Source organism: Maniola jurtina, chromosome 8 (genome assembly GCF_905333055.1).
Source record: "Maniola jurtina chromosome 8, ilManJurt1.1, whole genome shotgun sequence".
Classification (NCBI taxonomy): Eukaryota; Metazoa; Arthropoda; class Insecta; order Lepidoptera; family Nymphalidae; genus Maniola; species Maniola jurtina.
In genome coordinates this window covers 8,899,085-8,912,330 of record NC_060036.1, presented here as the reverse complement: position 1 = coordinate 8,912,330, position 13,246 = coordinate 8,899,085, and the positions used below count along the sequence as shown (strand labels likewise).

At 34.9% G+C, this 13,246-nt stretch overlaps 1 protein-coding gene across 2 annotated transcripts in view; it reads right to left on the bottom strand.

Moving 5' to 3' along the window:
* Positions 1-12,919, bottom strand: part of LOC123867596 — a 249,170-nt gene extending 236,251 nt beyond the window's left edge. The window contains exon 1 of one of the 2 annotated variants that reach the window (XM_045909695.1): positions 12,436-12,919. In XM_045909695.1, coding sequence (XP_045765651.1) covers positions 12,436-12,532 — 97 coding nt within the window. In that variant the 5' untranslated portion in view covers positions 12,533-12,919. The remainder of the gene's footprint in view (positions 1-12,435) is intronic. The other variant, XM_045909696.1, reaches the window with a different exon arrangement.
* Positions 12,920-13,246: the final 327 nt, after the last annotated feature.

Genomic DNA, 13,246 nt, shown 5'->3' with positions numbered 1-13,246 from the left:
ACAATGATCTCAATCAAGATCAATAAAGTATGATGGTAATGATTTAAATAATTCAGCTAATAATAATAACAAAGCAGATATTTAATATGCCTAAGAACTGTATCGACGATGTTTTTGATTTACCAGAATATTTTTTTGACTGGACCGTGAAATTAAACCCGTGCTTTACAAAAATGGATCAAACAAGAATTAATGTAAAGAAAAAGGCCGCAACAAAAGCTACAAATTACAAACAGATCTATTTTGTGTTTTTACGTACAGACATTTACCAATCTTCGTGCATCAATGGTATTTCCTGGTCTAGTTTTAAATAGACTTTTTTACACTGTGTTTTGTGAACGTATTACATCTATTACGTTTACACCTGGTAGATCTGAGGCGTCTAGCTTTTCTTAATCTCGTAAAAAACGTGTTATCCATACTATTATTATAAATGCGAAAGTGTGTCTGTCTGTCTGCTACCTTTTCACAGCCCAACAGTTTAACCGATTCTGATAAAATTTGGTACAGGGTTAGCTTAAATCCCGGGGATGGACATAGGCTACTTTTTATCCCGGAAAATCAAAGAGTTCCCACGGGATCTTTGAAAACCCACGCGGACGAAGTCGCGGGCATCCTCTAGTTATTAATAATATGTTATTTACACGAAAATTAAAGATTAAAATTATTATCGAGTATAAGTAGATAGGTGCATAAATCTCTAGCACGAATAAAAACTAAACTTTCATACTGTTTAAATGCAATGGTAATGTAATGGATAGCTTATCGAATTATACTCTGGACTGCTAGTAAAATTAGTTATACCTACAATTCAAACTTAACGGTTCCAAAGATAATAATATGTAGAGAGTGACGTACTCGTATTAAATAGCTATGATTATTAAGGGGTATGAGACGCGTCTGCCCGCGAAATTCAAATTTAGTTTGGTTTTTCACAACTTGTAAACTAATACGACAACGTAGGCTTATGGAATTTTAATTGTTCCAATGGCAGTATCATCCTTACAGGTTTATATAAAAATCTTTACCCGTGACAGTTTGATCATGATGATGATGAACGATTTCTTGGGTAAGCAGTGCTTCTATGCCTCTACGAGCTTCACGCTACCGCAAGGAAGTGAGTGAGTTCATGTGAGATTTAGCCGGCACGAACGAGTCAATTGAGGCAGCATCAAATTACATTAGAGTTCAGGCGCACTTGACCCTGCCTATGAATTCATCAAGTGATTGTTGATTCGATGTAGGCGGCACGGGCATGGAAGCAACCTGAGTTACAGATATACTTAGTTTTTGCAATCATCGCTGCGCATGAAAATTCCGCTATGTGAAAAATCACAACTTTCCAAAAGACTCTTTCAAACTTAATTTTTTAGAAGAAATATGCTTCACTTTTAGATCAAAATAAATAGCTAAAAAGATTACCTCTTGAACATGCATAAGAACGGGTTTCGACACGTACACACACCTTTTAAAACCAAACAAAATGAAAAAAAAAAAACGAAAAAATCCTAAAATAAATACATAGCGGGTTTTCCATGCGCGCAGCGTCGCAATTCTATTTACATTATTACTTCTGATGTACAGAGCTGGTACCTAGTGGAACCTACCTATAATTTTGCGTTTTGCTTGATTAAAGGCTATTGATATCTATGTTTTGTAGATTTTTTACGATACTTTGCATAAGAATTACGTCAGATATCTATAATATACAATACGTAATAATATCTTAACTTTAGTTAGTATGTATACCTGTTTTATTTAAGTGTTTAAATAGATAGCTCGGTTTTTTAGGGTTCCGTTCCCCAAAGGTGCCAACGGAACTCTATCATTGAATCTCCACTGTCCGTATATCCGTCCTTCTATCTGTCACTTGTCAGCGGATTGTATCTCGTAAACCAGAGTTGAAATTACAGGTATGGTATTTTTATTGGCGATATGACAACAAAATACTTAATAAAAAATTCAAAATGCCGCAATGAAAATTTAAAAATAAATAAAAATTTTATTGTGCGATGGTACGGAACCCTTCGTGTGCGAATTCAATTCGCGCTTGACTAATTTTTATTAGATTTTTGTTGTAGCGGAAATAGAAATAGGTACACTGAAAATTTCAATTCTCTACCTGTTATGGTTCATGAGACATAACCCCGTTGACAGACAGAAGGACGGATGGACAAACGGACGAAACGGACGGACGGTCAGTTATAGGGAACCGTTTGCAGCCTTCGGGTGCGGAACCCTAAAAGCGAATACAAGCTAACTCTTCAAACAGGTTTGAACTGAGGCGTGGCGCAAAACAAATTAACTAAACCAAACCACAACAAAAGGTTTAAAAACCGAGTAACATTCCACAGATATTAACCAAATCGTGGCAAAAGTAATTCAAATTCAAATTCAAATTCAAAATGTTTTTATTCAATTAGACTTTTACAAGTTCTTTCGAATCGTCAAAAGCATCTACCACTGGTTCGGAATGCCTTTCCTACCGAGAAGAACCAGCAAGAAACTCGGCGGTTGCTCTTTTCAAAGATTTGATATACAATATTATGCCATGTATAAAAGCAATTGAAGTCCTGCGCATTGCTGGAGCGAATCGAAGTTCAAATCCACGCTTTTTTATCATTTACATAATCTTCGATAGTATAATATGCTTTTCTCAAGAGCATATTTTTAATAGATTTTTTGAACCTGTGTAAAGGCAAGTCCAAAATTGACTGAGGAATTTTGTTATAGAAGATTATACCCATTCCCACAAATGACTTTTGGACCTTCCTGAGACGGAGCGTAGGAGTCGCAAGCCTGTTACGGTGTCTAGTCAGCCTGTTGTGTAGATCACCAACCCTCTTGTAACTAAGAATATTTTGTCTTACAAAAATTATGTTGTTGTAAATATATTGAGAGGCTACGGTAAGGATACCTATTTCCTTAAATTTTTCTCGAAGTGAATCGCGTGGTTTTAAGTTATAAATTGCGCGTATTGCCCTTTTTTGTAATACAAAAATTCTCCCAATATCTGCCGCTCTACCCCATATTAAGATTCCATAAGACATAATACTATGAAAATAAGCAAAATATACTATCTTTGCGGTCTCCACGTCAGTTAATTGTCGAATCTTTCTAACCGCGTAAGCAGCAGAGCTTAGTTTGCCAGCAAGAGTTGATATATGGGTGCCCCATTGCAGCTTCGCATCTAAGGTTATCCCCAAAAATGTAGTAGTCTCTTCCATTTTCAAAATATCATTATTTATCATTAAATTAATGTTACTTGTGTTCTTGGTATTGGGCAGTGCGAATTCAATACACTTAGTTTTTTTTGCATTTAAAAGTAGATTATTTACAGTAAACCAGTGAGTTACCTGAGATATGGCACCATTTATATCGTCAAAATTGTCCTTATTTCTATCGACTTTAAAAATCAAAGACGTATCGTCAGCAAATAGTACGATATCGCAAATATTTTGGACTACATATGGTAAATCGTTTATGTATACTAAGAACATGAAAGGACCTAGAATAGAGCCTTGAGGAACACCCATTAGTGAGGCTGATCCGGATGACTTCACATCATTCACACATACTGTTTGAATACGATCACTAAGATAGGACGCAATGAGACCAAGCGCAGTGTCTTTGATTCCATAGTGGCTCAATTTAACTAAAAGAGTCTCGTGCTCAACGCAATCAAATGCCTTGGATAAATCACAGAAAATACCAATGGCATTCTGTGACCCCTCCCACGCATTGAATATATGCTTTAACAGCATTGCGGCCGCATCGGTTGTTGATCGACCTTTAGTGAAGCCATACTGTTCAGAATGGAGTAGCTTATTTAAATTGAAATGCTGAAGCAGTTGGTTGAGCATGATTTTCTCAAATATCTTGCTCAGTGTTGGCAAAATTGAAATTGGCCTGTAATTGTTTGGGTCACTTTTGCTACCCGATTTAAAAAGAGGTATCAATTTACTACATTTCATGAGATCTGGAAAAGCGCCTGTATCCACAGACTCATTAAAAATTAAGGCTAGATATGGCGCAATAATATCAATAATATTGTTAATTATTTTTACTGATATTCCCCACAGATCTCCGGTTTTTTTGCTTTGTAAAGATTTGAACACTTTAACAATGTCATATGGAGTAACGTATTCAAACCTAAACAACACACCGCATTCAGTGACATTGGCCCTGAGAAGATCATAGGCTTCTGTTGGTGAAGAGCTAAGGGAACTAGTAGTGATGACTGGAATGTTCTGGAAAAAATTCTCAAATGTATTTGCAATTTCAATATTGGAGTCAATAATACGGTTATTAATTTTTAGCTCCAATTTATTGTTATGCACTTTTTGTTTCCCAGTTTCATCCGTGATGATATCCCAAGCTGCTTTAATTTTATTATCAGAATTAATAATTTTTTGCTTTATGCACAGTGACTTTGCTTGTATGCAAACCTTTTTGAATAATTTTGAATAATTTTTTACATATTCAACAAATGTGGGAGTGTAGTTATATTGTTTTTCTGCATACAAGTCGAACAACTTATTTCTACTTTTATAGATGCCAACAGTAGCCCAGTCACTAAATTTAAGATTTTTAAACAGTTTTTTTTCTACAATTTTAAAGGTAGAATTAAATTGAGAGTTTATGAGATCAAAAAAAGCATTATAGTGTTCATCCGGACCACCCTGAGTAAAGTCAAGTTTAGGTAAAGCAGTTAAAACCTTTAGTTTGAACTGCTTTACCTTTTTAGTGGTTACTGGCCTATACTTTATTAACTTTGTTATGTCTTGATTATCACTGGGAACAGATATCATTTGTCCACAGTGATCGGATCTTAGATTCGTCATGATCGATTTTGCGACAATCTTACAGTCACAGAAAATGTTATCTATACAAGTGGCTGAATTTGCAGTTATCCGTGTTGGTTCATTGAAAATTTTCTGTAAATTAAAGCTTTTAAATAAATTGAGTAATCTGTCAGTAAAAGAAGTGTGAAGCAAAATATCAATATTGAAGTCTCCACAAACTAATATCTTTTTTGATGACCTACATATCCGCCTCAAGGCCTCTTCCATAACGTCCTCAAACAGAACAAAGTCACCTGAGGGGGGTCGGTACACGCAGACGACAATATAGCGCTCCAGCTCAATTTATTGGATTTATCGCTACTTTTACTAATTAGTACCACTACACAGAACGATCCGGTTTTTAGTCTAATTTTCTACGTACAATGTTATAGATAGGTAGGTACAGTTTATAAAATTACCGGACTATGATTTTAACAGTAGTTTTTTTTCTTTAACGATTTTTTGGATGGGTATACTTAAAGTAACATACGCTACTTTTATCCCGGAAAATTCAAAGAGTTCTCTCATGATTTTTAAAACCTAAATCCACGCAGACGAAGTCGTGGGCATCAGCTAGTAAATAATAGTCCAGATAACAAATACTGCGAAAACTTATTGAAAAATCCTACTACAATTTAAAGGATTATTTAAATGTAGCTTCAGTTAAGTTTTAAGTTTCCGAATTAATTATTATCACCACTATTATCATCTTACAAATCCAACAACTGACAATGATAACTCAAAATTTAAAAAATCCCCGACACAAAAACCTCTATAAGAAAACTAGAAAAGAGCTGATAACTTTCAAACGGCTGAACCGATTTTCTTCAATTATAGCCACCTTTCAAACAAAAAAAACTAAATTAAAATCGGTTCATTCGTTTAGGAGCTACGATGCCACAGACAGATACACAGATACACTTAAAACTTATAACACCCCTCTTTTTGGGTCGGGGGATAAAAAAGGAGTAAAATAGGTCCTACTTTGTATAAATGATTTGAGTTTGACTTTGACTTTGCTAGTGGCAGTCGAAGTTTTTATATTATATCTGAAATTTTTCAAATCATAAAGTAAAGTAGTAGCTATATATTATATGTAAATTTCGCCTTATTTGTCCAAATTTTACTAAGCAACATTACTTATTTGACGAATAAATATGCCTACATTCTTGCTAAAACACTCCAGAAAAGGCAAAGTATTTCTTTCCGTGCAATAATTTATCACCAGGTAGGTATTTACTTATAGGTAGCTAGATCATCGCATTTACATAATGCCTTGAAATCACATACAAATGATAGTAATTTTATTCGATTCGCAGTTAAATGAAGGATCTCACGAAGATATTTGCGTTACTTTGAATAGTTAATTGATCTTTGAGCCGAATGCCCATTGGCTTACATCGCAGAGCAGCTTTTCACTTTTCAGCAGCTAAGCGTCTGATTCTTTAGGCGGTTTGGGCACATGAGTTTGGGTGGGGAAGCCTTGGCGCGTTTAAAATAAAATAGTTTTAAGTTTTTCTTTACAAGTAAAAGTTTCAGTAGACGGCCAGACAAATGCAGACAATGTGCGCCAAGCCTTAATTATAACGCAATTGGTAGTTCGTTATAAATGGACCTCTTCTAGCTACGCGAACGGCTTGAAACAGGTCTGTAAGAAATAAGTTTTGTGTTTATATGAATAACAAATAGCATGATATCGTATAAGTACGAATCTTATTTGAATATTTTCTTGAGTACGGTTTGAGTAAGCAAGTTTCAGAAATATCATAGATCCGTACCAACTCAATCTTTATATTATAGGTAGTAGGGAAGTAAAGGTAAAGGTAAATTAAAAAAGTAAAGGAATAAGATCCAAGATAGGTAATATCTGCATTTTTTCTTTAAAAAATCTGAACTTAATATTATATTTTAGAGATAATATTTTAAATGTAGGTTTACCTTCAATAGTAATGTAAAAATTATATATTTCTTAGGTAAGTGTACAAAATCAGATTTCCATTCGCCACTAAACCATCTAACTGGGTATTAAAAAACTTGTTATATATTAGCAGTTACTAATACAGACTAGATTCAATTTAGATATTATGCATTCTGATTACGTAATTATTATAATAAGTAAGTGTATTATTTTATACAAAAATTTGGAATGTCCATACTAAATTGATTATATTATGATTAAGTACGATCATCATAATACATAATTGCAATTAGATATTAGGTATTAGGTATGATGTCTTCAGAAAGAGATTGTATTCTAAGAAAGATTTATTTATGTTCAGTAGGTATCTTTTCATTGAAAACTAGCGACCGCCCGCGGTTTTCTTCAGCAAAAATATAAATCCTCTTTATTCCCTATCCCACGGGAAATACAAAAAACCGGCCTTATTTCATGTCTACATTATAAAGGGAACTTTTGTGATGTAGACTTTCAGTTTTCTACACCTAAAGGTTTGGGCTGGGCGTCGCGTTGATGAGTTATTGAGTGTGAACGCGTTCTTTTATACTGACGATGACGTATTGATTGATGGTCGTCATTTATTAGGGTCTTGGAATTTATGAATTTAGTTTACATTTTTTTAACCCCTCTTTAAAACGCAGACTAAAAGAAATATTATAATTATTAATCGTTATATGAAATGAAATTCAATCGCTGAATATGAGTTGTTGAGTTCAAAATAATATTATATTTAACTAAGTGTAAGCGTCCTTCATACTACTTCATAAGCATGCAAATATTTAATACTCATCAGGAATAATCAGTACAAATAATCCTGATGGAGACCCCTATTAATACACTTCTAAATAAATACTCATAAATAATGATAAAAACAGTGGCAACATCAATGCCATTGACAGTAGTAATTCGAGGAATTTCAAGCAAATTGTTTCCTTGCATCGGAAATTACGATTTCCACGATTGGATGCAACGCATGATTTCCAATATCGTCGTTTTAATTTGCAACCTTTAAAAATTCCAAATACCTAGGTAGTAAAAAAAAGCACTTAATCATAACAGCCATTGTGAAGCAGTAGCAGTAGTAAGTAGATAACTTGAAGTGCAGACATTTTTAGGGTTCCTTACCTCAAAAGAAAAAACGGAACCCTTATAGGATCACTTCGTTGTATGTCCGTCCGTTCGTCCGTCCACCCGTCCGTCCGTCCGTCCGTCCGTCCGTCCGTCGTGTCTGTCAAGAAAACCTATAGGAAACTTCTCGTTGACCTAGAATCATGAAATTTGGCAGGTAGGTAGGTCTTATAGCAGAAGTACAGGAATAAATCTGAAAACCGCGAATTTGTGGTTACATCATTAAAAAAAATTAAAATGTGTTTCAATTTTCAAATTGAGATAACTATACCATGAGTTGTATTATAAAAAAGCGATTTACCTGTAGGTACCAGATTTTTATTTATTTTTACATAAGTATAATAGTTTTTGATTTATCGTGCAAAATGTTGGAAAAAATATCCGAGTACAGAACCCTCAGTGCGCGAGTCTGACGCGCACTTGGCCGGGTTTTTAAACTCTGAACAAAGAAAAAACTTTGTTCCCCAGAAGCAGAAGATATGTTTTTGCAAACTTTATCGAATCTTGTACTGATTTCCCTGTTAGACGGCAGAAACATATGGCAGAATACCTATTGTATTACCCATTTCTGGCTCCAATAGAGAAATCATGCGCAAATACTTAATTAGATAAATATACATTTCTTCAATAAAAATAAGTTTTCATTTAATCTGTAAGTATAGAAAATATTATTCATACTTAAACACGTACGAGTACCTATCTAAATCATTCGCATACAATGAACTGGATGTAACCATTAATGTCAATTGGTTATCAGCATTTGTTATTTTCTAGATGTTTGTAATAATTAACTTAAAATAATATTATTATTTCTTTTGAATAACAAGCTATTAACAGTCTCACAAGGCTAAATAATCGATTTGTGATTAGTTACGTGTATATACATGATATTACTGTTAAATATTTCTTTGCATATTTCGCTTTTTACAATATAATATACTCCTAACTTAACTTTACTCTACTCTAATAAAGTAGAATGCTAAAAACATTGTTAAAATTTATTTATATTATTAGTATTATTAATATTTTATTGTAATATTTTCAATAAAAAAATAATAATAATAATAATAATATAAGCCTTTTATTACTGAAAATTTATATTTATATGTAGGTATCATCAGATCATTTGTAAAATTTTTATCAATTAGTTAGCGTGTTTGGTTGTAAATAAATAATATTATTATTTTATTAAGAAAATAGAACCTTTCCTGCCAAAATAAAATGAAAAAGAGCTGAGGGAAAAGGTTAAGATAAGAAAGATCCAATAAACGACGGGACCCAAATGTGAAATACTGTAAGTAAGGATTCAACTTCTTTTATAGTCCTTATACAAACAAGATAAGTTGAAAACTAAAACCCGACTGCGATCGTCTTAAAACACTGAAATATTAGAGTTAAAATTGTTTGCTTGTCGTTTATTGCATTTTAATGTTGTTGTACATTTATACCCATGAATTCAGAATTTTCTCCTCTTTCATTTGACACCCCACTCGAGACAATAGCAAAAAAATATTTTTGGAGACCCCCTCTTTTTTTGATGTAACATTATACGCTAGGTCAATTTTTTTCGTATAAAATATAGCCTATGTCACCCGGGCCTTTACAACGAATCAATCGACACCTCATTCATCAAAATCGGCCCAGTAGTTTAAGCGCTATGGTGGAACACACAAAATCTGGATACAAACATACATATACACACATACATTCATATATACATAAATACATACATATCATTACTCTTCCTTTTGGCTTTGCCGCAGTCGGTTAAAAACTCAACAAAAGCTTTTAGTATCGCTATTTCAACAAAAAGCTTGTTGGGATTCATAACAACGTGTATTTATAGCGGTTTTATTTGCAATTTCCATTTATGTTCTTATAAAACTCGATTGCTTAAGTTAACGATAAAAGGTGGAATCGCCATATTAACAATTAAAATAATTGATCCTCATATCATTTATCTATCAATTATATATTTAACTCCTAAATTACAAGTTTTTCTATGTAAACTGCGCAAACTTCCCTTAGTTTAACTAATAGTTTGTAATAGACAATTTCACTTAAAAGGTGACAATCTATAAGTCTTTTCTTTTTTTCTCTCTCATCTGGCTTTACAAAGATTAGCCAATGTCAAATTTGTAGTTATTTGTAACAAGTTAGTGAAACTATACAAGTATGGACCCCGTCTGTGCCGGCGCTCGCCGACATACGCACGGCACCCCCTTAGAGCGCTTTGCAGTCAGTTTTAACAAAAAAAAAACACTCCAAAAAAACCGAGCACGCCCGCCAGCTAACACCAACACAAACGAAGTCCTCTATAATAGTCTGAAACATATTTATTTGACATTGAGCTAATAGTGATAATGACATAAAACACAATACTAACATTCATACATAAATTATAAATTGTAGAGGTATTATTTCACGTAGAGGTGGCTTGTTTACTCAATTGGCCGAAAAACAGTGCCAATGTTGAAACACACGCAAGTTTAACGGCTTAGTAGCAAAAGAATAAGTTGCTTGCATCTAACGATTATATTTTTTGTTGCAAAATGTGCGGTTAAGTTACGCGAATCGAATTCAGCAGTTAGGTACTTTCGCGTATGTAGTTTGTTAATGAAGAGTTACAAATACCTACTTCAAATTGCGTTTCACTTTATTTATATTTAACTAATGTATAATGACATTTTCTGTACATAATTACAATATGAAGGCCGGATTGACATTAAAATATTAATTTTATAATGAACTCTTTGTGACTTTTATTGGCATTAAACGTTAATCAGGATTCATCAGTTAATGTGCCTTAATTCAAATTTTTTGAAGAGCTGAGTCACTGCAATGGAAGAACAACTGGTCTCCTTTATAGAGGAATAATATTAAAAATAGATAAAGTAAATTAAGAGGGGTCTCTCCGTCACTCGCTCCATACCACAGGCATAGATATTAGTTTCTAGAATATGTCTGCTTTTCATGGACTTTGGTTGCTTAATATTCAAATAAAATTGGAACTACGATTGTATGGAGTAAGTGACAGAGAGAGCCCTGGTAATACAATCTATAAGTATGACTTGATTGAAACTGTTAGTGTCATGTTAGTTGATGAAAACTTAAAAGAAGAAGAAAGATAAGAGAAGTCGATTTTTGTGACGGTTGTTCAACAAGGATAGTGTGTGAAAGATCTAAAAGTTGTAACAAGTTGAAAATAAAAATTTATCATGTAGAAGGTTTGGGTCAACGTTTGATAAACCAGACGCCCCACAACCTTCCAGATTCCAGCTCCAATATCATACCTCGATAACTATTTATGTCGACTAACTACCCGTCGCGTCGAGACTTAAACGGGTGCAAACTTTGTGGTGTTTAATAGGACTGGGTTCCTATGAGAACCTGCTTTATCGTCAGACCCATAGGTCACTACCTGAACGCTAACTACTTATCGCGATCAAAGTCAAAACAATAAACCTAAATGTGACTCACTTCTTGTAATCTATCGACGTGTTGGATCGTCTACATACTGTCCTGGTTGCAGCATCATGTCAAAGTTACCATAATATTTTATGTGTTATTAGGATTACTTAGTTTACCACATGAATTTCAGAAATGGGATCCCTATACCAGCTGAAAAAAGCTGATAATCCTCAAACGGCTGAAGAGATTTTTATTAAATGTAACAGTTAAAAATCATGCCAATTGAACACTCCTTCGATTAAAAGAAAACTAAATGCCAAGACAAGTTGCCATACAAGATGCCATAGCCAGACACGCAGACAGGTAAAGGAGTCAAACTTGTGACACCCCTCGTTTGCGTCGAGGATTATTAAAAGTTCATTTTCCTACCTAGTTCAGTTTCTACCTCTGTCAATCTTCTAGCAACAAAAGAAAATCCGATTGGTAAAATTTTACCTAGCTCATCGCTCATGTTCTTCGCACACCTTTGGTAAACTGCCAGCATGCAAACACAAAATTTTCACAAAATAACATGAACTAGAAAGTTACGGAGGACAGCTTCCAAATGCAAAACAAACGAAAATTTGCTTGAGCAAATAATACATGCGTTTCGCATTACTTGTCCGGTTCGTTATAACAACATCCGAGCTTGATAGAGAAAACGATCGCTGCTCAATAATCGCCTTGCGTGATAATCACTTAGCACCTGCTCTTAAATGTTAAATTCCTTCCATACACTTTTACTGGTACGAGTATACTCGTGACTACGGATACCTATTCAAAGTGCATTCATATTGAAATGTTTATTATTCAGAGTTTTAATTAATCAGTATGGCATTTTATCAATTTTCAATTTTATACAGGATCTATAACACTAAGGTTTATTAAACGCTAAACAAATTGATACCTGTAATAAATGATATGCGCCGAATCGTATTGTTATCAATAGCACTCTTGTTAAACAAACAGTTCATTGTACTTATCGTCATTGTTTGCAGAAAAATCTGCATAATTTCCCGCTCATTGGTAAGTAGATACTGTTAACGATTATCTCACCTGATTCCTGCGCATTTTGCAAGTGATGAATGTGGTGCAGATGAGCATAGTAATGATGGTGGTGCAGGATACATTCCAGATCGGTGCAATTCAACATAGTGACGGAGCGCCGGCTGGGGCCGTGCCGGCAGCCGTCTGTTCACTCACGCTCGCTGCACACTTTCACAAACGATTCCACTGCTACTTCAATACGTATCGTTGTCACATCACGTTATCTCCTTGGACACAAACACTGGACTGACGCACATGGGTCGAGTGAGAGACGGTGCCGATCAGTCTGTCTCTACTAGTGTCGTCCACAACACTATAGACGCATCCTTTACAATTTCAAACGGCCTGTACGAGCACTGGTGTTCACTAAAGGTAGCATCACTGGGAAGAATTCTGTACGGCAATTTAAAGCGGAAGACGTATCGATAAGGCGATCGAATCGAACGTATGCGCGAGGATGGTCGGCTGCAGAGAGCGATGCGTGCGCGCAACACTTGTGGCGCGCGACTGTACACTGAGTGCGGCATGCGATTGGCAACCACCACTCCCGGGCTCCCGGCCTCGACCACATACTGCACTTGATGCGGACCTGGCTTCCATATCACGCCAGTGTCGACCCGTGGAGTATGCCTAATAGCAGCGTTCAACGCCCGACATCCATTATCATCTTCGCATGGAAGTGGGTTTCGTTTGACGTGTACGCTCTAATCAGCATGGCCTAGAATCTTGAACAATAAATTCAATTGTTTTAGGTAGATATTGGTTTTCACGTGATATCCGCTTCAAGGTCCAGTATCAAACATCTAACAGGAGAGTGACA